The following is a 27,200-nucleotide window of genomic DNA, read 5'->3' as shown; positions in this document are numbered from 1 at the left end:
CTAATGAATACTTCTGTTCTGACTGTTAGCAAGGATATCCCATATCCCATATTAATCAAATCCAGATTCATTGGCCTTTGATTTGAATTAATATGCAATCTGATAGTGATATTGTGCATAACATACCAGTTTTAATTACGTATAAATATGCAGTAATGAAGAGTAAAGGAAATAAACGTTGGGATGCTTGCAGCACAGTTTTTACAGATATAAATTACAGCAGACACAGTGAGCTGGATGCCAGCTTGCATGTTAATGCCTTTTCAAGCAGCATTTGTTTCAGACCCACCAGTTTTGGATCTGACTATAATGCTTCCAAGTTGTGTCTTTTACATGATTTCAGAAGTTTGAAGTGTTACTGCATTATTTTAGCAGTGAAGTACGCAGCTTGTAGATGACAAAGAGTTGCTCTTTGTCCTTGTAGTTTTTCTGAATGTGGCCAAACATTTGCCTCAGGCCTTGAAGGCAACGGCTTTAGACTGCTCTAAAGATGTAATTTGTTCAAGAGGATTGGTTGCTGTCTCAAAGTGACCTGTGGACACACTAACAGAAGCAAGGTCTGTGAATGGTGAATCTAATCTTATAAGCAGACAAAAATCCCTCACAGGTTTTCTGGCTTTCACCTGCTCTCATCCTCCCTCTGCATCACTACCTGCAGAACATGTCACTGCTCACAACATAGATGCACACACATGTGACTCATGCGTCATAACAGATCGGCACCCTTGCTGTAGTATCATGTGTAAGGATTGCTGTGGAGTGTGTATTCAGCTGTACTGTTTGCTGGCAAATGTGGTTGTAATGTAAAGAGGATTAATCCTGTGGTAAACAAGAGCGGCTGTATAAACTATTTTACTGGTGTGTAACCATGAAATAATGAAACAGCGTGTCTTGTGTGGAAAACAAGGGACAATTGAGATACTCATAGACATGGACACAAACACAGGACCCACATGCACATTCACTACACAAAAATTTGTCTGGGTAGAGCATCTTAATTTGTCTTATTCACCTAACAGCATCAACTACACATTTCACTAAGTGGTATTCACATCGTCCTCAAATTACTGGGTGGCTTTTTAAATCAAATTTGAGCTTCTCATTACAATGGCATAACATAATTAAATACTAAACTGTGCACATGATACTAAAGGTTATCAACAGTTACCTGGTGAGTATGCAGTGTTACAACAACAGATACAGACACATCTTGAAAGGATATTAAACCGGAAGTCGTTCATTCATAAAGGTTACTGGTCTAACCAGCTGTATGTGTGCAGTTGTGTTTACATAGAAAATAAGCTGGACAAGGAGATGTTATATAACCACCTGTCGTACCATGCAGTCACCATTTAGAAATTCTGTTTCGATATAGCATAAACAACAATCTGACTCATGCAAAGCTTCTGCAAATGGCTGGATCTATCTCAGTTGATTTGGTACTGTGTACTGTGTGCGACTTGTATAAGCTTTGTGGCTAGGCGAATGGCCTTGGTTGATTTAGCACCTGTTTGCCTTCTGGTTGAAGAATGCAACACAAGGTAATAGTTGCATCACTTTTTTGTATGTTTGCTCTATTTTATCTGTTTTTGTTGATGTGAAATTTCAGTATGAAAAGCTTCTGATGAACTGTAATTTATAAGTGATAGGGAAGAAATTGTTTAGATAGACTTATAGTATTTTTATCAATTCCCTACTCTACTTTTGTTTACATCAAGCACACATTTATAAGCAATAACAGACCTATTTTCAATGAGGATCAGTTCAGAAACGCAAAAATGCGTACTTTATTATTATTCGTATGGTCAAAAATATTGATTAGCCTCTTAAATAAATGGAAACCCTGTATATTACACAAGTTTTTTTCCCAAATACCCAAAAGGTCAAACCAAATTTTGGTAAGGATAAAATTGCAGCACCGAAACAACTTGTACAAATTACATGACATTGTTTTTTAACCCTTGAGCTGGAAGAATGAATTTTTATTTAAAAGTGCCACTCAGATTTGTGAATGGAATCAGGTCTGTTTTAAGCAGACTTATTACCTGATGGCTCTCCTCAAGGTTTGCAAGGAATGATAGGGGAAAAAAAACTTTGATTGTAATCAGTATCATATTACTCATTTTGCAATATATGTGTAGTGACACTACAGTATTTACTAATACTTATAAATGTTTAAATATCGTGTGGGTAGGCTGGTGGTTCATGTGGTTTTTGGGTGTTTCACTGTTTAGAATAGAGGTGTCAGTAGGCGTGGCTGAACGCTGTTCAGTTGTTTAACTTGCACAAATTGAGTTTCAACGTACAAGACAACCAAATATTTGATGTCAAACTTTTGTACTGTGGTGAAAATGTTGATAGATAGTGTTAAAGATTTTTCTGATCAGTGCTGCATGGATAATAATCTGGATAATTTTGAACAACTGGAGGAAATGCTCCTCTCATATTGTCTTCATTCTCAGGGCACTGTTAGGAAATAAAATGTAAGATCCATAATCACCCATTAAGGAGAGTGTTAAATAAGCTCTTTATCTTGCCTCACCTCTGTGGAACAAGTTATACAGTTTAAAATTGTAAAGAGAGTAGGACACTGCATGCTTTACAGTTCTCTCCCCATGAGTTAAGACCGAAGAGTGAAGAAAATAAAGTGATAAGCAGAAACATAAGATGACAAATGCACTGAAAGAGAGGAATGATAGAGCCAAGGTTTTTAGGTTAACCGGCTTGAGAGCTTCCCAGCCACTATTTCTTTGTATCTTAACGGATAGATTGAAGCTGTAGTTATGCATTAGCACTACCAAGGTTTAATACCCAGTGGGGGTCACCCATTACAAATGTGAATGTACTCATGGTATTGTTATGGCAAAGTGTTTCACAATAGAAATGGTCTAGAATGAAAAGGAAAAAGAAAAGCGTCTGTCTGGTTTTCCTAAAGTGTTCTTTTGGAAATTGCAGAAATACTGCAAGTGAAAATAATAACATTAATAATAATATATGTCCTCCTGCACACCTGATCCTCTCTCACTGACACACAAAAAGATGCATATACTTTCTTCTTGTTCCGCATCCTTGTAATTACTTATCTCACTCAACTGTTTATTGGCTTTTCAGTTTATGACGGCAAACTTCCTGGTGTGATGATGATGCACTATAAAAATAAAGAGCTAACACATATCAAATGCCACAGTAGCTCCAGCCCTAATTACTATACTCTTTCCATGCAATGTTCTTGCTGCCTGTGTATGGAATTGTTAGTTATTAGGTTGTTTGGCTTGTGGGTTGATTTGTTTTTATTTTTTGTCCTGTGTTTCCATGCTGTTTATCTTTCAGCTCCAAAATTTGCTAAATGCATGTAGGGCCTGTAAAAATATCCACGCAGATATAACTTAATGTCCTGCCTTAACACCCGGGAGAGAAAAGTTCAGATGAGTGACTGGAAACCCTGGACAAAAAAACAATGTTTGAAAACACAAAATTACCGGTAGGAAGTTGCAAAGAGGGATATTCAGACCACATGAATTCAGCCATATTTTAATGCTATAAATCCGGTGGTTAAATTTTACAATTTCAAATTGTTACCTCCTCCTCCTTAACAGATGATCCAGAGATTATGATTTTTTTCTTGTGACTGAAATGAGTAGACTAGACTAAAGACTAGACTTTGTTGAATGAAACAAAGCTGGTCCATTCTTGACCCTTGTTGTGACAGGGCTCTTCATCATGCTCCTCTGTGAGGCTGGTAGTACATTGTACTGCTGTCAGAACAATGCCTTGCTCTTACTCACTTGCTTTCACTCTGTCCCAGACAGCTCCACTGTACCAGGCAGCCGTGATGACTGTGAACGTAAAACTTTTTTTAATCAACTCAATTCAGTGCTAGCCCACTTTTCCATTACTTTACATTGTGCTTGTGGATGTGCTATAAGTGAAAAATGCACCTGTCAAATAAAATTCAGTCGAACAATAATAAAACAGTGGCATCACTAATGTTAACCTCCATATGCTTTGCCCCTTTAGATGAGTTGGAGGCTATACTCCCTGATATTCTGCTTGTATATGTGTGATGGCTTTTGTGTGCGCGTGAGTAAGCAAAGCACTGCCAGCGGCTTGGCATACATCATGGCATATATCTTCTCCCAAAGTGGCTGTTCTGACTGGCCCTTTAATGCAGCTGTAAATCAGACTGCTGGTGGTCTGATTGGGGGGCTGTTGAAAGCTCCACCAGCCTCAGAATACCGGCATCACCCCCCCAATCCCACTGTAGCACAGGCAACATAGCTCACTCTTTACATCCCCCTCTGTCAGTTCCCTTCTTCCTCCTAATTATTCTTTATGATCATTGCGTCCACCAGTCTCTGGTGTTCATCAGTCTCACACACAAACACAGACACTCCTGTGTCTGCAACAAAGAGGAGCTTGTAGAATAGATGGACTGTCAGGCAAGGAAATTATTGTTTTCAATATGTTTGAATGGCTGGGTTAGATAACACAGAGTCTGAACCAGGTGATTTTCAGATTCATTTTTATGTGCATCTTTTAATGTCAATATCATAAAAATGTACTCACCAGATTTTGATAACTAACCATTTTATTTTTCTCTTGTGTCCTCTCTTGCTTCCTCCTCCGCCTATCGCATTGTTTGCTGCTGGATCCGGTCTTCAGCACAGCCAAATATAATTTCCTCACCTTCCTTCCCCGGTTCCTCTACTCACAGTTCAGGAGGGCAGCCAACGCCTTCTTTCTCTTCATTGCACTCTTGCAGGTAAGATGTGGTGTGTTGCTGCTGTTTCTCTGCTTCTGTGACATAGATTCAAATACAAAGATATCTTGCAAACTACCTATTAATATTAAATCTCTGCTCTTCTCAGCCTCGGTTTTTGCTTTGTTCCCATTGCTGTGCTAGTGGTCTGCTTTTTTACTGTTTGCCATAACCTAGACACCATTTCCAAAGGTCATATCTGTAATTTCATATGCACTCAGACAAGTTCACACACACACACACACACACACACACACACACACACACACACACACACATACATACACACACACACACACAGTACTTTATATATCCTGATAATGAATAATACATGTAATACTACGTGTGCCTCCTTTAAAAGCAAACTAGATGTGCCTGGCCTTGGAAATATATAGGGTGCTGTGGATGGCTGTAATTCGGTCCATTACTGTACCCATACCACTACGGTGCAGTACAGAAACTGCATTGGACTCAGGCAACACACACACATAGTCAAATTGATTTAGAGCCACAGGTAGAATAGTAGGGGTGATGTGAAAATCTTTAGCATTAAATTTGATAAAGAAATAAGCTTCTCCTGGGCAGAGTGTCAGTGTCCAGCTGATTATCAGCTCCTTTGATTACTGCCCAACTTCAACCAAAGATCTCAGCACTAGCAATTCAGTGCTTTGCCTGTATAGGTCATCATTAATCCCTTTTAAGAACACTCAAAGCCTCAACCACCAATCATTACTACATGATTCAAAAGGAGGTTAGGGTTGTCTCAGGTGTTCAAAGCTTAGCAGATAAAGTTAAATAATGGTGAGAGGGAAGGCTACCTTTACTTATATTCACGTTGAAAGACTACCCCACATTAATGAGAGATTTGAGGTTGGGAAAGTGTCCAAATGGGACCTAGGAGCATGACGACTCAGGAGGCACATATATAAGTAAAGAGGGTTCATTTATAGAAAAACAAGGATACAAAAATTCAAGCAGGCAAACAAAATACAAAGGGTCAGGCTGAAGCAAAATCCAGAAAACACAGGCGAGGTCAAAAACACGATCAGGATCAAAGAGGCAGGCAAAGATCAGAGCGCTGGAAAGCTAAGGCACATGGCACAAAGACAATCTGGCAGAGAGCAACTGGAAACGGACGGGTTATATATACTAGCTAATGAGGGAACGGGGAACAGACGAACAGGGAAGAGGAGGTCAGGTGATTCTGCTGGCGGGAAAGGCAGGCGGGTAGGAGTGGCAGTGTCTGAAATGGCAGCAAAATTAGAACATGTATGCACAAACAGCTGGACTGAATGGATGAAAGGATGAATGAGCAGACTGAAACTCAAAACCATGACAGGAAAGGGCTCTATCCAGGGCCCTTGAAAAGCAGCAAGCAGCATTACCTGCCCTGTTGATTTTCTGACCTTGAATAAAACATCTATGCAGATGAGGAAGAGAGAAGATCTATTTCATTCAAGTTTCCTTCGAGCAGTGTCACAGTGACTGTCTCCTGTGGCCCGGTCCTGGCTTTAATTACACTGGTATTTGCCTGTTAATTTAAAATGGATGAAAAAAGTTTGGAGTTTGTGTTCATTTTTGAGTCCATTGAATGCTGTTTACTGTACAGAATTTGAGATGGTGGCAGTGATTGAAAGGTCTGGAACCGGGCTAATAAAGCATAGCTCTTTGACACTGTTGATGACACTGACAACTGTGTACCTGTTTATTTGACAAGAATATCCACGATTCTCAATCAAAAACCATTTCAAACTTGCAAATGAAAACAGTGTATAGTGTAGTCGCTATCATAAAGTATCTGGAAATTGTAAAGTCGGCTTCTGCTTAAGTCTTCCCTGTTGTGTCTTTCAGCAAATCCCAGATGTGTCTCCCACTGGTCGCTGGACCACACTGGTGCCGCTGCTCTTCATCTTGGTGGTGGCTGCTGTTAAGGAGTTCATTGAGGATTTGGTAAGATAGGCTCAATTTATATTTGATACAAGTCATGGTGTTAGATTTTCTCTTTCTTTTGACTTGTGTATTTGTCATACTACGTTTTTCTAAAAGTGATATTACCTGAGAGCCTTCTTCTGGGTTAGAAAAACCTCAGTCCTGCAGGCGATAAGACATGCACCCAAACTCAGGCAGACAACAAGTACGAAAAGGCAATCAACAAACTTTTGAAGGCCCAGTTTGCAACTTGTTTAAAATAACTCATCAATGACTACAGACAGCGTACACACATTTACTGTCTTTTATCCTTAATTTGTTTCCCATGTTACAGTGCAAATATGAAATAGTTTAGTATGCCACCAATCAATTAGTTGTAATTAACACCTATCAAAGAAAAAGTGCCTGAGTAAATGAAGTTCATCAACTTCATAAAATGAAATTATATGTTTTGTGAACTGTTGTATTTGTTAAGTAGGTCACTCATCCTCTCCTCAGACGACATACTTTTACTTGAAGAGACCGTCCCCCTGTAGAGAGCGTGGTCTTTTGTTTTGTATTACTGTACAGTATGTCCTCTGAGTGCTGTTCCCTGTGGAGCAGAGAGGAGGCAGTGATGGTTATATGACCACAGCAGGAGACTCCTCGACATATAGACACACCATGCCACAGAGACATGCATACACACACACACACACACACTGATTTCACAGAGGTCACAGCTGTGCCTACTGCACCCGGAGTACTCACTCAGTCAATTAACCTAGATGCTGAATGCTCATGCACAAAGGCAGATAGTATTAACAAAACAAAACAACTGTTTGCCCCCGAGCAAGTCTGAGCTGTTATACAGATGCTGGAAAAAAGACAATTTATTCAGTATGATTTCAGGATTATTTTTGCTTTGGTTAAATCTTTTTATTGTGTCTTGTTTGCTGTGAAGTTAAAGGCTGCAAAATGTCCACACTTAATTCACTCAAGTCTTTCTGAACTAAGTGAGGGAATGTTGAATTCTACTGTATTGCAGTGACCCTGCAATGCGATCCTCTATGCAGGTCCCAGTGGACAGTTACTCTATACTATTAGCTTCTGTCTTGTGCTGAAGGCACCAGCGCAGCACTTTTTCCCCCAGCCTGTTGTGAAAAACATGGGAACGAAGTGGTGATGACTCTGTCTTTATTGCTGAAGGTCACCTGCAGACACGTCTGTTCCCTGTACTGCGCTGTCCCTCACAAGTTGACCTGCCAGGGCAACATCGACCCCTAACTTCATGAATCATGCACTATGGACACACACTGTACAGCATGTGTCTTACCTTGTTGCTGGCTGTCTCTGCTGCAGCACACTCTGGCCCTTTGTTCTGGGTAGCTCAGCTAACTTTCACCTGAAAATATAACAATCTGAAATGCAATAATACGCATTACAAGCAGCAGTGCATTTCAAAATACTTTATCATGCCTTTTTACACAGTAACACTGTTTCTTAACACTCAAACTGAAATGGAAACAGCAGTTGCAATCACAAACTGTTTCAACAGTTTGTGATTGCCGTTGTGTGGTTAAACCACCTTGCTCACTGCTCACTGTCTCATTATTATATATTATATTGAAGCCATATTAGCAGGTTAATCAATGTAACATTGCAGATGCTCTACCCTTTTATCTCTCGCTGCTTTCATTTTTTCCTCTGCTATGGCTGAAGTCTACAGAGACCTGATACTGCAGTCTTTATGCATACCCTCTGTACGCTACTCGCTCTCCACTGCACTGTGATTACACACATCATCTAAATACAGTACATCTCCTTTCCTTCATGTCCATTGGGACAGAAGGAGCAAGACGGGCAGAGACAGAGAGAGAAGGGCAAAAGGCAGGAAAAGTTGTTGATATAAATACAGTTGGACTGTTACTGCACGTTTATGTGGAGTCGAGGAGGATCTGTACAGCGAGAGCAGTGAGCTTTGTAGAGGTCTCTACTAGCAAACTTTTTTCTGGACACGGCACATGGTGAAAGGCTGAAGTCACGTGACACAGACAACCTATTCATTAGACACTACAGCATGCTGCAGGGATATTAAATCGAATTTGATTCAACTGGAGCCTGAAGGGTGGGGAGTGGACGGCAGAGAGAAAAAAACAGTGGAAGTATAAGAAACAGACGCACTGGAATATAAAATCACAGAGAGATGGACCTGAAAGAGCAGATGGAACAAAAGTGCAAGAGGTCTGTGAGGATTCTCAGTCATCCAGGTCATGATATTTCTAAGAGCTATGTGAAAGCAACTGGACTTGCTTGAGGTTCTTGAAGACGTTTCACCTCTCCTCCATAAGGCTTCTTCAGTTCTGACAGTAAAAATAACAAAGCCTTTAGAGCAGATTCAGTCTATTTGATGCTTTAAAATGGTTTGAGAGGGACTATACACTTACAGGTTGATATAACTGGGTTATAACAGCTGTAGCATTAGACAGTTGTTTTTCTGTGACTGTAAGGATGCTACAGGTCATTGGAGAAATCTGGCCAAGGAGAGCGAATACGTCTCTCCTCTATTAGCATGTATTGATGCAAGCTACTTCACCTTCAGCTGTTCTGACTTCCCAGTGAGCAGCTGGAAGACTTTTTTTTCTTTCTCCTGAAACGTATAGTAGAGTATTTCAAATTACCCAAATTAGTTTTAAATTACATTAGAATTAGACTAAATTCGAGTAGATCTTCAGAGTAAATAGATTATTAGCGGCGATGTGAGTGGATATGTCCTCTCCTCGCTAATCAAGTACTGCGCACGTTGCTTTTAGGAGCTAGATTTTAAAAACACAGTGATTATTTATGTGTGACGGACTCAGCAACACATTATTACTCAGCGTGATGCTAGTTGACAGGCTGTCCCTTGGAATCAGCTGTTGAAGTCACAGTTGATTGCATGACTGTTCAGCAGACAAGAAGGACATGGGGGGATTTAATACTGCTGATCTGGATTTTGATGTGGTGTCACCGAGCACACAGTATAGTTTGTTTAGCCTGTAAGTACATGGTACCTCACTGTAAAATACTGTGTATGCTGCTTGACTTAACTGTATTAGAGGTATGAAGTCACAAAACAGTTTTATATGCAGAAAACTGTAGGTAGCAACAAAAAAACGAAAAAATGAGACATGCATTTGAACATTTATGCCAACCTGTGTAACATTTTTGGTAATTAATTAAATTCATAAATCATTTTTTCATATTTATTTCAAGTTATTATTTTCTACCTAATTAAGCATATTAAAAGATGAACTGCAATCTGTGATCATCATCAGCAGTTGTTGTCATGGAATTGTAGATGGTCTTGTCCATGTTGGCTTAAAACCTGAGGTACAAATAAAGCCGAAGATTAACGTTACTAGGATTTGGGATTCTCATTGTGGACGCCGACTCAAAATGTCTATGCTGGCATGTTACTGTAGGCATGACTTCAGTGCCATAATCTATAAAATGAGTCTGTGCAAAGATTGTGTCGTCGTAGTGAGAATATTCACAGCCACGGTGCAGTCGGCGCAAAAGGTGTTATCTTTCTTCAGCTTGTAACTGCAGACTCAAATCGGTCCATCTCCCTCTCTCACTGTAGTAAGAAGTGCGATACAGTGTCAACTTCTTCAGGCCATTTCCTCCTATCGAATCATCATACCTGGGGATTAAATATATTTTAATTTAATTAATGTATATCAGAGAATAATGTGTGTGTAATGTAAATATCTTTTGTTTTTCTTTACAGAAACGTCACAATGCGGACAGTGTTGTCAACAAAAAGGAATGTCAAGGTATTGAAAACCATTTCTTAACTAGGTTTTCAAATGGGAAAACCAATGTGTTGTTAGTTTAACTAAAGAACTTACTACTGTATTTAGATTTAAAAACCTCTGCTTTGTAACATAGCTAAACACCATGATACCAGTTTGTGACGTATTTTCTAACCACTGTTTTCTGTCTGTCTCCATTTTTTATTCTTCTTTTCTTTGTCTCTTTTACTTTCCCTTTCTCTCTTACTATAACTTCTCCCTTCTCCTTCATCACTGACAACAGTACTGAGGAATGGTGCCTGGGAAATTGTGCACTGGGAGAAGGTATGTACGAACAGTGTGTCACTAATGGTCATTTGAACCAGTTCACATTTTATGCATCTGGAGCAGAAAACAGATCATTCATTCTACCAGTTCCACTGTCTATTGTGCTGTTGTCAATTAGAGAAATATCACACATACTTTATACACACACTCATACACCCTCTGACCCCTCTAGAATCCAGCTACTAATTAATCCAGTGTTTCCGTGTGGACGGTCATTACATGGCAATGCTAGAGGACAAAGAGCAGCTTCCTCTCTTCCCTCATAATGAAACAGTTTTATTACTGTGGCTGGAATGATTTAGCTAAAAGCAGAGGGTGTGGAGAAAAAGCACCAGGCAGTGCAGAAATGAGGTAGATTTTTACTGTTTGATAATTGGCAATACTGCCTCATCCATTAGAAGGTACATTCAGCATGTAGCAGTGCAATATAAGCTGAATGTTTCTTCCTGCTCTCTGGGATATGAGACAGGCAAGGAAAATTGATTTATTACATTAAGTTTTTGTTGATTTGTTCTTGTGAAGTAAATTAACAGCAGGACATGTGTCTGTGTAAACGTGTCGCCATCACAACTCCTGGACTCCTAGCTGCACACTCTTATTATTACTGTGATAGAAATTTAATACATTAATATGAGAACAAAATAGACAGATAGATTGATGGGAGGATGCTCCAGTTATTTAATAAAACTCAGTTACATAACACTTGAGACACAATACACAACATAAAAACATGCTAAAATAACATGTTGGAGCGTTACAGATTCTGAAGGGCGGGGCTAAGAGTGTATGTATGATTAGACTGACTATTAAATGCCTTGTCTGAAGCAGTGATACGGAAGCACAGCATTCCTGTAACTAAGATATTCCTTAACAAAATATTTGAGTCATGCATTGACTTGGTTCCTGCACGAAGAAAATCACTGTGTTACTTGCTGCTCTGTGAATGTTCGTCCCCTTTATACACATAGAAATCTTCTCTAAAAAACCAAAGTTTAAATAATTAATGCTTCTTACATCTTTATCATGCATATTGTAAAAGCGGCTTCTCCCCTAGATTTCTATTTGGTCTCCAAGTTCCTTTAAGAAGAAATTCTTCCAGGACAGCTTGAATAATATCGAGATCATAATTATTCATAACGAGGCCGTCTTCATGGTTTTGGGTGCAAAATTGTTTTGCTATGGTTCATGCATTTTCTGTAATCCTGTTTTTTTCAGCTGTAATAGATTTTTTTTTTTTATTGTGTGAAACTAAATGTTTGAGTGTTGCTGACTTACCATGCTTTCTCAGAATTAAATGTGTTAACTAAAGTCTTCATGTACTCACATGGTAATTGTGATGTGAGTGACATAATAAACCAGAGTTTTTTTTAAACCTAAAGTTTAGCTTTTATTCTTTAATTGATGGCTACTTTTTGTTCTTACTGCCACTGATCAGAATTCTTTAAATGTAATTTATTTTCTTCACAACATCAGTGGCTAAAAAAGAAGGATTAAATTAAATAGGTTATTTGTGCAGCCATGATGAGCATGTTGTTTTATTTCTAACCAGTTGTTAGGATTGAAAAAGTTAATAAACACATTTTTTTGTGAAGTTGGTGAATGATGGAATCTGTTGAGTGGCTGCACTTGTTATGCAAAGTTCAGCAGTAATGGGAGAAAACCCCCAGCTGTTTCTTCACCGTGTCTTCTCATCAGTATTGTACTGCTTTAATGTACTTACCTTTTATCTTTCCAGCTGTGCATTTTTACTCCTGATATTAAACTCATGTTTCCTTTGATGCTGTTTTATAGGCAGTGCGCAGCAGTAAACAGTTTATTTTCACAGGTTGAAGTGGGCGATGTTTTTAGAGTAAATGGCAGTGATTTCGTTCCCGCGGATGCTGTCATTTTATCGTCCAGGTATAGGAGTCCACCCTGCTGCCAGACTGTGGGGAACATCTCCTCTTCTACTTTTCTTCTTCTTGCTCTCTCAGCTCTCCCTAAAGAAGTGATGGGTAGATGATAACTAGAGCCACTATTGTCAAAGTGGCTGAAAACTCCTGCATTTAAAAATCTGAATTTGAAATTTGGTTTTTCTAAAAGGATGCAATGCTATGAATCTTCATGTAACACCCATCATTTCTGTAGGTGGGACAGTGGTAATGTGATTTTTGGAATTAGAATTAGAATTGACCAGTCATGTCAACATAAACCTGCCTACCCACTTCACCTTTTCAAAAACCATTTGAATCTGCTGTGGATGGGGATGTGTAGCCTAGAATGATTCTCTGACCCCCTTTGAACATTTTTGTTCAAATTTAGTACAGAATTGTGTTCATATTTCTCCAAAATGCTGATTGGGAAGTCTTAATTGAATTAAAGATTCTTTTCTTTTGGCTCTCCATTCAGTCATTTCTCATGTCCTGCTTTACCATTTGTTATTATTATTATTATTTTTTTTTTGTTTACCAGCAGGTTCACAGCAATACGTATTTTTCTAAATGGTTTTGTGAAAAGGAGAACAGATGACCAACCATACCCTCTGATCATACAGAACTGATCATTATGCTCTTCTCATCTCCCTTAAACTGAAACAGTTGTCTCTCTCCCCTTGTGTTTGCTGTTTATTTGTTTGTCTGTGGTTCATTTCTTTTATCCTCCATCCCTCCTTTTTCTTTTTCTCATCCTCTCCTCCTTTGCCCCTGTGCAAACAACTGCCACACTTTCTCTCTCTCACCCCCTGCTGGCTCGTGGTTGGTAATATCAGGTGGCTGTTGGGGAAGTAGTCAGAGCTGCAAATGGGGATCACCTTCCGGCTGACCTCGTCATTCTGTCATCCAGGTCAGGAAACCAGCAACATTACCAACAAAACAGCGGTGGGAGAGATGGGGGCTGTGTGTGTACCAACTGGGACAAGACAGCTCTTCTGTCACTCCTGACACAAATAAGAAATATTTTATTTTCCACACTTGAGGAATGAAGGGGCCTGTGATTATTCTGGCAACGACATCGAAGCGCCACAGTCAATAAACACCATGTTTCATTCATTTTTCTACTTCTCCTCTACATTGTCATTTGGCAGCCATAATATTGGCCGTTTATACAGTCATCGTGTTGTGTTTTGTTTTACAACATAACATGCACAGTAGATCCTTCTCAATGTTGTTGAGGCTGAAACCTCTAACACTGCTAAGAGTGAATGGAGACATAAAGTGTTATAGCACAGGAGCACATGCTCCTTCTTTGAGATACTTTTTTGTTCGGGTGTGAATATATTTTCCCTGACCTTGCATGGCTTGTATGGCACGCTGAATGCCACAATTTTATTTAATGTGACATTTTGCATGAAGGTGAAAACCATCTTGGAATTATGCTTTGGCTAACTTTCCACAACAGGTTATTGCCATTTGAGCGACTCTAAATGTAGTTCAGTAATTCACTATCAGTATTGAAGCGGTATTTCTCTGTTTTCTTAATTCATTCCATTTAACATAACTCTCATTCACTGGTTAATTGAAGCAGAGTCCAAATCTCTCATTGATTGTGGTTGGGCTTCAGTGTCAAAATCTCTTTTTGAGTTTCCCTTCCACCTTGTGTGTGTTTGGACCAGCTTACAGTATGAATAAATCACTCTGTTAAGAGAGTAGCTAATCAGCGATCCAGCTCACCTTAAGCACCGGCATGCTCTAACTCTCTGTCCCTGTGCCCAGAGTCTGTCAGAGGCCCATTTGTCTGCTCTGTTTGTTGTGCTCGGCATGCCTGCTTGCTCATATCACCCCACTTTAGTGTTTTCTCTCTCCACTCTGTCCCCTTTGCAGTACATTTTAGCTTTTCTTAAAAGTTAAACTCAGGGGTAGCGGCAAACAAAGATGGTATGTCTGCCCTAAGGATATGTACTGTACATTAAATGGGCAACTTCCACTCAGTAACACTTTGTTGTAAAGTTTTGTGCTCCTGAGTGACCTTAAGGCTGACATGCAGCATCTATGTTTGCAGTGCTCTAGTCTTATGCTCTTGTTCTGTTGTAGACACTTTTCCTGTCAGATTTAGTTTATAAGTGATTGTAACAAATTTCATTGAAAGTGATAAGTTATTTCTGGCAAATAATCAGTAATTCAGCTTTAGTGTTAGACTATATTTTATTAAATCATAAACATATAAAATAATGATCAACTGACGTTAGACAAACTGTAATATATGACTGAAAAACACTTTACTTTTGTCATATTATATTACTATTCCAAATGTCTATTTCCTTTCCCTCCACAACAGTGAACCACAGGGTATGTGCTACATTGAAACGTCTAACTTGGATGGAGAAACAAACCTTAAAATCAGACAGGTGATTTTCTTTTTTTTTATTCTTTATTGTGCACAAAATGAGAACTAAGAGGCAAGTTTGCAACACCAGTGAAATGAATGGAAAACAAAAACAACACTATAATGCTGTTACATCGATTACATCAACAGGGTCTCCAAATGACGGCAGAAATAAAAGACATCGACAGCCTGATGCGTCTCTCTGGGCGGATGGAGTGCGAGAGCCCAAACCGCCATCTGTATGAGTTTGTTGGAAACATCCGCCTGGATGGACACAGGTGGGCTCCGTTACAGCGCTCCATGCCTGGCTCTCTGTCCCTCTTAGCGTCTCAGCAGTCCATTAGCCAGGAGCAGAGCCAGTAACAGTGCATTACAAGGTTTTAGGGATTGTTTAATCTTTCTGCTGAAGAAATGAAAGCACCTGCTGCGGTGATACTTAATTATGGATTTGTTTGTAGGCTTTGCCATTGTAAGGAAAATGTATTACATGCTGTATGCCTGCTCTTAGCTTAACTCAAGGAGTCTGATAAAACTCTCCTAGAAAATCATTGTTACAGTGAGCTATACTCGACTTTTGGTTATTTTATAGACTGATGGGCAATATTTTAATTTGGATGGAAGCCTTCACAAACTTGTTTAAGCCCCAAACTTTAATTTTTACTATATAGATTACATATAAATGTATATTCTAATCTATGATTAAGAGTTTAAATTTTAGTTGGAAAATGAAACATTTTTACTACTTGCTTTGTTTCTAAATATTGATGGGAACAAGTTTTTTACAGCATCACAAAATGCTTATTAGCTAGTTTGTATTGTTATGTAATGTCTGTGTAGTAAAAGATTTTTAAGGCTACATTAGTATTGTAGTATTGATTATTGGTTATTGTTAGTATTGGCATATTTATGAATAAGGAATCCTGAAGGTTTATGTTAAATCAGTGATTGTGTGTAAGGTCAAGGCTCGCTGAGTTAGGGTGATATCTGAAGGCTTGTAGTAAACTGATGTTATGAAAAGTTAAAAAGTGCACATACTTTAGTGTCAAAAATGTATTGTGTAAATGTTTGTTGTGAGACGTGTTCAGATGTACTCATGCCAGTGATGTTTCTCTCTCCAGCACAGTACCACTGGGCCCAGACCAGATCTTACTGAGAGGAGCCCAGCTGAGGAACACCCAATGGGTCCATGGTGTGGTGGTCTACACTGGACATGACACAAAGCTCATGCAGGTAAAGCATGCTTGCATAGTATTTGGAGGATAATATGTACATATATAGTACTTTATTTTAAAAACATACACACAAAATTTTCCATTTCCATATATTTTTTTTATGCAACCAAATCTGTTCAACCAACAAATAACATCAAGTTCTAAAAATAACTGCCAACTTCAGTAGAAGAAAATAAGATATAATAGAGGACAAATAAGAGAGTTGATTTCTACTAGACTGGTAATATTGGCTAAGTATCAATATAAAAACTTACATATATAGTAGCTCTTTTAAGCATAGTGTTACAAGAGTTTAGATAAATGAGGATGTTTTCACAGTCACTCTGAACATCTTGTTCAGACTTGTTTTTAGGCCACAGAAAGAGAACACCACCATTGGTCATACTTCTTCATTTTTCTAACCACAACTGTCCTGTCATGTGTTTTCCCAGAATTCCACTCGGCCTCCTCTGAAGCTCTCCAACGTGGAGCGTATCACCAACTTTCAGATCCTTGTGCTGTTTGGCTGCCTGTTGGCCATCTCTCTGGTCTGCTCCATTGGCCAAACCATCTGGAAGTACCAGTACGGCAATGATGCCTGGTACATGGATCTCAACTGTAAGAGTCCCACCAGCCCACGCTGCACCTCTTATTCCGCATATTTTGTCTCACTTGTCCATATCAGCTTATTTCTTTGTCATTTTAAGTTCGTAAATGCTGGTATGTGTTGTGTCATTTTTATGTTGCCTCAGTTAAACTATGTTTCGCATTACAAGTGAAATATGTGGCAATGTGGGAATAAGTGAATTCCCTGTTAACTGAGAAAAGACAGCTGTGACATGCATAGATGTGTTGTGAATGAGTGAAAAAGAAATGGTTGAATATCACTGCGCTGCTGTACTTTTTTGTTCCTTTCTAATGTTCTGTTTGATTTTGTTGTTTTCTTTGTTGTCGTTTTTTTAACAGCTCCAGGTAACAACCATTTAAAAGCCTTGGCCATCCGTGAATGACCCTCCCTTACTAACCCCTTACTGAAGCTCTGCCTTTGCTAAGCAAATGAAGCCCCCTACCCTCGCCCCCTATATGGTTGCCCTACTTTGTATGGGCCCATGCCATGGACAAGCACATACCAGGGATCCAACAATAGGTTTTTCCCCTCCAGCTCTCTTATACCTTCGTCTAGTTATTTTCAGTGCCTGATGCAAACAGTGTCTCACTTTTCCTCCATTTTTTTGTGCCACGTTAAACGCTTTGCAGTTCCCAAGCTTCAGACCCTCATCTTATTTTTTCCCCTCATTCTTTATAGGAAATGAATAGCAGCATTTACTTTGACTGCAAGGGAGATGAGGTTGTACTCAGGAAGCTTTTCATAGCAGGAGGCTTATACGTGTTTATTGCTTGAACACAACATGTGGTGCAACCCAAGGGGCAAGAGCTGACATTTTCTAAATGCCTCTGCCGCCTTCTTTTCTTGTGTGGATTTTTCAAAAGGACAGACAGAGAGGGAAGGGAGGGGGAGCGGTGAAAACCTGTTTAGTTTTTACATGTATTCTCAAACCATTGTAGAAAGTGACTCTATTTTAAGCTACTATTACAGACATTAACACAGTGCCAAAAAATACGGGCTGCTCAGTTTCTGCGACAGTTTGTCTGATGTGATGAAGCTCTGAACCTGGTATGCAAAGTGATTATCGTGGCACTCTGGCCATTACTCTGTACCCTGGTAGGCCTGCGTAGGAGAGGTTGTGCCCTGGTCAATTTAAGCTTGCATTACGACTTACACTGTCCCTTTAATATTCGTTGTTGCATTGGCTTCTATCGGTTTTGTAAGGGTTTTGATATTGTCCACAGTGGCATTAAAACCCGCATCTAAAAGACCATACATTACGCCGATCAGGGGAGTGTAAGTCATAAAGCAGGCGTCCATCTTGAGACTGACTGTACTTCCATAAGGAGTTGTTGAGACTCTGTCCAGTGCATATTATCCAACCTGTGATAAAAGAGAGAGGTGGGGAGATTGTCAAATCTTAAACATCCCATCTACTGACGCCACTTTATTTTCCTAAATAATTTCAACTTCACTCACTCACCAACATTTGGATGGTAAATGCTGACAGGAAGAGAAGAGTCAGTGTTAGCTCACCACACATCACACAGGCTCATATGTCACAGAAGCCTGCGATTATGCATGCCTGGTGAATAATTAATTTGACTTTGACCCATTGCAAAATGCTGACTCTGGTGATTGCTGGCATTAAGCCTATACAATGTGACAACTTCAATTTATGCAGAATGAGAGCACAAAATCATGCCACATACTGCAGTTTACTCAGTTACTTTTTGAAAGTAGTTGGAGTTATCTCCATATCATTGAATTTGTGCTGACTCTATGTTAGTAAACTGCTGATGTTTTTACAGACAGCAAGGTAAAGGTTTTTGTCCCACTTCTGCTTTTAGCTTAATGTTAAGGAGGTGTGGTCTTGTCATTTTATTGTATACTTACCATGCGAAACCAATGTAAAGTTCACTTAGAATAATAAAAACCAAACGATTTGCAGTCAAACTCTGACTGCAACAACTAGAGGTGAATGGATAGAAATATGTTTATGCTCATTTATTTGATAAACACGGTTAGAACATCTTGTATTCATCTTATCTCATTACAGTGATATATACTTAAGAAAACACATCAGGTTACATTTGCACTTGTGTGACTTGTGCATGTCCTGGTTTGCTATGGTTTGAGTTTTATTTTTTTAATGACTCTCGACAGCAGAATTCTTATGTAACGTCACATAACAAGCTGGCCACTAGGAATGAGTGAAATGAGGTGACGAGTGATCATCATTAACACCCAAACTTGTCTGCTGACATAATCCACCCACTCTTTTCCACTCCTTGTTGGTTGAGAATGTGCTATGGACTGAATCTCCCTCCTTTGTCTTGAGAGCATCCAATACGTTTGTCTTCCTCCCCACTTCTGGAAAAAAGTGTTCCCTCCTATATGTGTTGTTGTAGCAGTAGCTTCCATTCTGCCACTTTCTTTGTGCCATCCAGTTTTTTGTTTTTGCAATCGTTCTGTCATGGGGAAGGGCTCTCCCTCTCAACTGCAATGCTAAGATCAAGGCTTGGGTTGAGGAAGGTAACATTTGCACCTCCTGCAAGCTGAGGAAAGGTAAATCACATCCCTCCTGTTTTCATGTTTGGTGTCAGTGGGGGGTACATGTTGATCATTGCCAATTGTTTGGGGCTTTCGGGGGACCAGCATCATTTTTTTGCATAGTGCTTTGTGGAATTCATTGCCTGGATCATGCTGGATGCCAAGGCTGCTGCTGTGACACTAATGACATTTGAGATACTTCAGTCCCTGTTCGCTACTTTGAATCTTTGGGACATTAAATTGGACTGCTAATCGGTTGAGTCGTAAGAGGATGAGGTTGGGTGGAAGAAATGGTTAATTCCAGCTAATGCACGACGTTAGCCCAAAACATTCTCTGGATTGGGATAATGTTGATCATTTGCTGGAAGTAGCTTTGGGCATTTTCATTTAACTAACTGATATTTATAAACCATCACTGATGAGTCTCCTGTGTATCACTCCCCTCTGTCCAAAACTCGTCCTCTGATAGATGGCGGGGCGGCTAACTTTGGCCTCAACTTTCTCACCTTCATCATCCTGTTCAACAACCTGATCCCCATCAGTCTCCTGGTCACACTGGAGGTTATCAAGTTCATCCAAGCCTTTTTCATCAACTGGGTGAGTTCAAGCTACTGCATAGTGCATCTTATTATATTATTATTTGCTATTAGCACAAAAGAAAATGTTTGCAGTACAGTTAATCACTACATAAACAAGGCAAGGTGGCTGGTTTGTTTAAACATAATGCACTATTCTGCAGTTTAAGCTGTTATTATTTCATGGATTTATTGATATAGTGATAATCACAAGGAGAGTTATTATGACTGTTTTTATTTATTCTTCTTATTCTTATTCTTCTTATTTATTCTTCTCGTTAATATTGTTTCCAAATCCAGGAGGCAGCTTCTTTTTTTTTTTCCAGCAAAAAAGCTCTGAGCACGTCCTGTGAACTACCTGCCCAGCAACAAATGAAAGTTAGCAGCTAACGAATGAAAACAGTGGAGCATTTAGCAGCTAAAGAGACAGATATTTCCCTCAGAAACTGGTAGAGACCAAAACAGAGCTGAAAGGAGAGTGAGTTTTGACCTTAACTTTGTCAGGTCGACAAAAACACGACTCCAAATGAGTACGAATGTTGCTCTGTGTCTTAAAAAGCCACTGACATCCTCCATATCACCTTTACAAGGCGATAATATGCCAACATTATTTTTTACAGCTTGTTGCGCTGCCCCCAAGTGGCCAAAATTGATTATTGCAGGTTGAAGAACTGGCTATTACAATTAAATTTCGCTGTACAAATAACGTGGTTAACATCATGCACAGAATATTTTTTTAACAAAAACAAAACATGTGAAGTGAAATCTGTAAAGACGGTTCCCAACACACATAACACACATGTAAAACCTGGCTTGACATGAAGCATTTCAGTGAGCAGCTACTATATTGTGCTCTTTTATCCTTTGCAACTAGGTCAACCCCACCGACTATCTCAGCTGAGGAATCGTACTGTTTTTTTGCCTGAAGTTATTCTGAGCCCCTTTATTCATTAAATTTTAAATGAAAATCCTAACAATGAATTTTTAGCAACATTTAGGGCATTTCTCAGTTGGTCTTTCTTCCCGCAGCCTCAGCTGATTCAGTATTTTCTTGAGGGAAAATTGAGTGATGTAACTGAGAAGGGCCTTACTGAAGTGAAGCAATTGTTTTCTTTATTTATTCTTTCATTTTTGGGTTTTTATTTTTTCTTTCACCACTAATGTGAAGTTTACTCTGATGAAAACTTGTGTTGTTACCAGAAATGCTGTTTCTTTTGTGAAAGTTACACGTGTTAATGTTTTTTGTGATTGTTTTTAGGACACCGATATGCTCTATGAGCCCACAAACACACCTGCCATGGCTCGCACCTCCAATCTGAATGAAGAATTAGGCCAGGTAAATAATGCAGCTCAAATTATACTTTATGTAGTACTTACTCTTGAAAGATCTGTCTCTCTTTGAGAATAGAATGTGTTTCCATGAAATCAGTGTTATTCTGTCATTCACTTCACGTACAGGTGAAATACATTTTCTCTGACAAGACGGGGACTCTGACCTGCAACGTCATGCAGTTCAAGAAGTGCACTATCGCGGGTGTGGCCTATGGGTACGTTCTGTTTTCCACCCCCTTTTTAATATTCCCTGTCTCCCCTTTTTCATTCAATACTGTCGCCTCCCCCATCACCTTCATTAAATGCCGAGTGTGCATCATAGTACATCTGGCGTTTCTCTCTCCTCCCTCGCCTTCTCATTAGCAGCTGCATCAGTGCTCCTCTCAACATAAACTATAAATAAAAGGCAGATAGGCATTTGCAAGCAAAGGCACTTTACTCTCTCCTTCACAGGCTTTATCATCGTTTGTCATGTTGAAGGTGTTGGTGAAAACTGGCTGATCATCTCAGTGTTTTCTCTGCCAGGTCCAGAGCCTGACAGTGTTGTGACACTAGTTAGAAAGAATACTGGTAACATACAGTTTTCTCTTGGGAAACATTGGGAGTGCACATGAATTTACTTTGTCCCTCAGCTCCACTGACATAAAAGCAAATTCTGTTGCATTTTAACATTCCATTAAAATCAGCCCTTAATGTTTTTTCCCCGGAATATACTCTCATTTCATTTTAGTGCACAGATAATTAACCTCACTGGATGCAAAACAAGTGGGAGAGCCGAGTATCTTTACAGAACCAAAGCAAGTGCAGGCGTGACAGTACATGATTAATCCCATTAGGATTCAATTAAAAGCATGATTGATGAAGTGCAGGCTGAAGGACAAAAGAGAGTATTTTATCTGGAGTTCTCTCATTATTCTGTGATTGCTAGGACACTGATGACTCCTCACTGTTGTTCCCGGGTCAAGAATATAAAGGTACTTTAATTAGTGATATATACACGTTGATGACGTAATACCTCTAAGATCATCATGAAAATTTATTTTTTTTAAACTATATCTGCTGATTAAAGGCAGATGTGTCCTTCTTGTTACTTATATGTTTCATGCTGTCTTTTCCTCTTTTTTATTTTTGCCTTTTTTGAACAGTTATTTAATTGGGTCAAACCTGCTGGTCATCAGGGACGCACACTCCTCCCTGCTAAGATTGAAGTTAGGCAGCAGTCTCTCTCTCCTTCATCCCAAGTAGAGATGTTTTCCTTTGATTCTCTGAAACGAGGACTCCCTCTTATGCAACTGATAAATATGGATGAGTGTTTCATAGCAGGAGGGGGAAAAAAAGGCAGGTTCTAATGAGGTGAAGATGTTTTAGTGATGCTGTTATTTGGCCTGATCTTCTTCCTCTGGATTCCAAAAGTGAGAGTTGGAAAGGTTCTGTGTTCATAATTCATCAGACAATAACAATGTTACAGTGATGTAATCCGTTTAATTTTCCTTAGATTACTCAACTTCATAGAATATATGCTGAAATTATTTTAAGGTAGACTTAGTTTAACTGTATTTGTTTCAAAATGTGATGATGATCATAGATGGAGCTTCATGTATTTGTTTGCTGCTAATTGGCTTTTTGGAAATCCAGTGACTAAAAGACAGTTTTGTGTTTTCAGTTTTGGTCAAATTCACAACAAATCAGACTTTAGTTCCAACCAGTACTTTTGTTTGATCAAGGTCTTTTTATTGAATATTTTTGGTATACAAGAATACAAATACAGATGAAGCATTGCATCCAATCAGAAAAATCAAGTACCCAACAACCCACCAGACCTACGTCGCTGACTGAAAGTTAGTCATTCCTAATGTCAAGAACGGCTGCCAAATTACATAGAGGGTCAGAGCAGACCCCTGACCAACCAGTATATTGAGCCCAAAATCATAACTTAGTATTTTTCTAAATAAATAACCCGCACTCTCATTTGTAAGTAATACAGTGGTGGGGGTTGGTATGAGCAGAACAGTGAAGTGTCATTTTCTCAGTGTGAACAAATCTCATGAAAAGACCAAAATCAAATTAAACCCTCCCAAATGAGCCACACTGTTGAACTGCGTGACACAGCAAAATGATTGCAACAATAAAATGAATATTGCCAGCATATTAACATGTTTGTATGTATATTACAAATGTATTAGAAAGTGTGGGTCATAGTGAACCAGGATAGTCAGTTTTTTTATGAAATGGGTAATTGATCTAATATTGACTTGATCTCACATTCACTGTCCTGGTGCTGCAAATAATCCCCAGCAAATGCGATGTTTACCCCTGTTGAAGTTGTATTTTTTGAGAGCATGCAGCTGTTTCAGGAAATCATCAGCACCATTTAAAACTGAATATATATATTCTGAGCCTTTTTTTTTTTTTTAAAGATTTACGTAATACGTCAGGAGGAACCAGTGGTCTTTGGGCCAAGTGCCAAATAGGTAGTAGGGAAGTGCTGAGAGACTATTTTTGGTCTTTTTCTTACACATGTAGAATATCTCCAGCCTTATCATTTAATTTTAGGTAAACATTTTTATTGAATGATATGCTATATATTTAATAATATAAACACATAAGGAATTCCTTATTAACATATCTATCCAACAGTGACACAGTGCGAATTTGTTTGCATATTAAGTTATATGCAGTATAAGTTTGATGACTGCTGCTTCCTTTCTATTAGTATTACAGATGTCTGGTTCCTTTCTATTGTTTAATGTTAATGCTAAATTTTGAATTCTCTGTCAGTTGCACGTTCTGCTTTTTCAACACTTGTACAATGACAGATTTTAAAGTGCCTGACTGTACTTCAGGATATCCTTGAGTAAAAAACTCAAAGATAAAACATTCTGTACCTTAATACAAATGAATGAACATGCATGTGCATTGCGCTTACTCTGTGAACTGACTTGTAATTTGGTGCCGGCACACACACACAAAGCCCCCCCGACAATGCCGCCTGCATGTGTTCCTTACCACAAATTAAGTGCTGCTGTAATTAATAAAGCCAACCCCAAGGGTGCAGACATTAATTAATTCCACTGGATTGGAGTCCAAATCTCAAGGAGAGATACTGTTTAGGTCAGAAAGGCTCCCAGAATCCTCCTGGGTGTTATTTGTTAAGAGTAGAGTAGAAGCACATTTTTCAGATGTACTCAAGTGACAAAACTTGCAAAACTAAGTTGTGATTTCTTTTGAAATTATCCAAATTTGCGTAAGTGATTTATTATTAGTTATTTATTATTAGTTATTATTAGTTATTTATTCTGTAGCGTAACTCTGTGCATATGCGTTGTATGCAGTTGTCACCTATGCCTAACAGTATATATCAGCCTGTATGGAGACAGAGGTTTGTTGTTAATGCAGATAACCACAATCCCGCTTTACTGAAGACTGAACTCACAGTATGAATCAAACTGACTCTGAATCAAATGGAGAGCAGTAATGTTCAGTGGAGCACATCGTCTGATGGGCTCTTTTCCTCAGAGTTAACAAAACCCTGCACTGCAGTTAGTCTGCCAGAGCAGAGATGTCAAAATAATTTGGTGCCTCATTTTGGAGCTGTGTGTTCTCTGATCACATTTGGACTTTCAAACATTGTTTTCATTGCTGCGCTCATTGGTGTCAATACTCACATATTCATTGCAGCTGTTGTTGCAAAAATCCTGCTGTTGTCTTATGAGGAACAAGAGAGGAAGATATGTTACGATAATGAAATTATTCCCATTCGTATTATTCCCGCAGTTTGCATCTGGCTGTCTCGAATTAGATTTTTTCTCTCTCTCTCTCTCTCTCATCTAATTTGTCAAATTTCCCCCTACACATACAAAGCGTCATTGTAATACTGTATCTCTGATGTATTTTAACCTTTTATTATTTTGTAAGAACATAATTATCCAAATATTTGTCTGCATATTTTTTTCCATCTGCCTTACGATGCATCTGCTGAGCCTTCTGGATGGATTCTGCTTGTCATGCAGACAATACACACACTGTGTATAGAACAACAGATATTGAGATCAAAATTGTGTGCATACAGTAGCTTTCTTTTTGCTTCTTAAGAATTACAGCTAAAATGTGTCACTTGTTAAAAAGAAAAGTGAACACACGTTTCAGTTGTTATGAATAACTTAAGAATGAATGCCACTATATATGGCCTTTAAGAAGAACACAAACAACAACAAAGCCTCCCACACTACCAAAGCTTACTATTTGAGACATAATGTCTTGTTTGTTTCATCTGTGCAGAGACCAAAGTGTAAGAACAAAAGGTTGTAACAATTGAGATATAATAACAAGATATAATGTGTCCATTAGTAGCTGTAAAGGTGTTGGTGGGAAGATTTTATTAGCTTTGCACAGAGCCAAGCTAGTTGTTTTTCCGATGTTTCCAGTCTTCATATTAAGCTTACAGACATGAGAGTGATATTAATCTTCTCTTGTCACTCTTGTCAAGAAAGCAAATCAGTACGTCTCCTAAAATATTGAACTATTCTTTTAAGAATAAATAATTAGGAGGGCCTGCTGTAATCACCGCTGTCAACCTAACCCCCGACACCTCAACTACAGCCCCTCCTGGCATTTGACTTGTCATACTCTCCTCATAAACAATCCCATCTTTAATCCGGTCCTGGCACCTGCACTTTCCCAGAACATGTTAATGGTAGACTCTGTCAACAAGGTGATTTTTGTTCTCCACCTTCGCTCCAACAGCCACGTCCCTGAGGCTGAGGAGGGTAGTTTTGCAGAGGACGACTGGTAAGATGACTGAGTTGCTGTTTTTGTTTATTTTTGCTCTCCGCTTTTGTGATGTATAAGTGCTGCTTTGCCTTGTGGAAATCGTGACTTTGAACACAATACATCAGTATATGTTGTTGTTTTTTTCTTTGTGCGTTCGATACAGTTGGGATGTGTTGTATGTGACTGTGGCTCGTGATTCAGTGTATATACCCGTTGTTGTGAACGAACAGTCTTAAACAAATGATCGTATGTTTGTTGCCAGTATTGTATTAGAATTGTTATTGAATTTTGACCTCCAAACAGGAACTTGTACATTTAATAGGTTTGACAGAACAAGCCCTCGAGCATTTACTGTATGTTGTATTGAGGCTGAAGCTGTGCAGCACATTCTCCTTTTCCCCAGTTAACAGCAAACTAACTTTGGAGATGGTAGCTAGACACCCACTTATTCTCTTTCTTCCTCCGTCTCTCTCTCACACACAACACACACTCACTCACACACAGTCCTACTTCTGAGATCCATCTGCTACAGTGTTGAGATCTGCAGTAACAGCATGGGCGTGTCTCTTCCATTTTGCATGGGGGGATTGGGGCCTGTTTGTTAATGCCCATTATGCCAAAATGTTGTATGTTGCTGCTTTAAAGAAAGTTGCCAGCCTCAGTGAAAGCATGTCTCTTTCTTCTGCTATTTTCTCTCACTGAAATACATACAGGAGCAAAGGAAAAATGTATGAAACCAAATCAGTCTTAATCCTGTGATTTTTTTAAATTTATTTTTAAATGAGAGTTAATTTAAATCAGAGCTTATCTCATTCCAGGGTCAAAAAAATGTCCTCCCATTTTGACACAGGTCAGTTGTAAATATATTATATCCTCCCCCTTACTGGACCGCGTGGTGTGTCATAGGTTTGATCTGGAACCAATCCCTGGCTATTGACTGTGAACAGCCAGCACCCTTGTTCCCATAGTGACAGGACCTCTGTGTGTTGGCAGATAATCAATAACTGACCGTCCTCCACACCCGGCCTCGTGCCTCAGAAATTTCATCTAGACAATCGACAT

At 39.1% G+C, this 27,200-nt stretch overlaps 1 protein-coding gene across 6 annotated transcripts in view; it reads left to right on the top strand.

Annotated features, from left to right (window-relative positions):
* atp8a1 (ATPase phospholipid transporting 8A1) overlaps positions 1-27,200 on the top strand; it is a 103,315-nt gene that overhangs the window by 19,513 nt on the left and 56,602 nt on the right. For 3 of the 6 annotated variants that reach the window (XR_015436628.1, XR_015436627.1, XM_023397951.2), the window contains exons 3-15: positions 4,663-4,762; positions 6,611-6,709; positions 10,440-10,485; positions 10,748-10,788; positions 13,538-13,611; positions 15,043-15,112; positions 15,241-15,368; positions 16,209-16,320; positions 16,754-16,919; positions 19,931-20,058; positions 21,295-21,372; positions 21,495-21,583; positions 26,112-26,156. Coding sequence is in view for 4 of the 6 variants with exons in the window: in XM_023397951.2 (XP_023253719.1) it covers positions 4,663-4,762; positions 6,611-6,709; positions 10,440-10,485; positions 10,748-10,788; positions 13,538-13,611; positions 15,043-15,112; positions 15,241-15,368; positions 16,209-16,320; positions 16,754-16,919; positions 19,931-20,058; positions 21,295-21,372; positions 21,495-21,583; positions 26,112-26,156 (1,176 nt within the window). In the remaining 2 variants the exon portion in view is untranslated. Of the gene's footprint in view, positions 1-4,662; positions 4,763-6,610; positions 6,710-10,439; positions 10,486-10,747; positions 10,789-12,616; positions 12,691-13,537; positions 13,612-15,042; positions 15,113-15,240; positions 15,369-16,208; positions 16,321-16,753; positions 16,920-19,930; positions 20,059-21,294; positions 21,373-21,494; positions 21,584-26,111; positions 26,157-27,200 lie in introns of all 6 variants that reach the window. The other 3 variants (XM_023397952.2, XM_087171736.1, XM_023397955.2) reach the window with 3 other exon arrangements.

This window comes from Seriola lalandi, unplaced genomic scaffold, assembly GCF_002814215.2.
Source record: "Seriola lalandi dorsalis isolate HSWRI2012SDOR001 ecotype SW California unplaced genomic scaffold, Sedor1 jcf7180002054972, whole genome shotgun sequence".
Lineage (NCBI taxonomy): Eukaryota > Metazoa > Chordata > Actinopteri > Carangiformes > Carangidae > Seriola > Seriola lalandi.
This window is presented reverse-complemented; position numbering and strand designations above follow the sequence as displayed.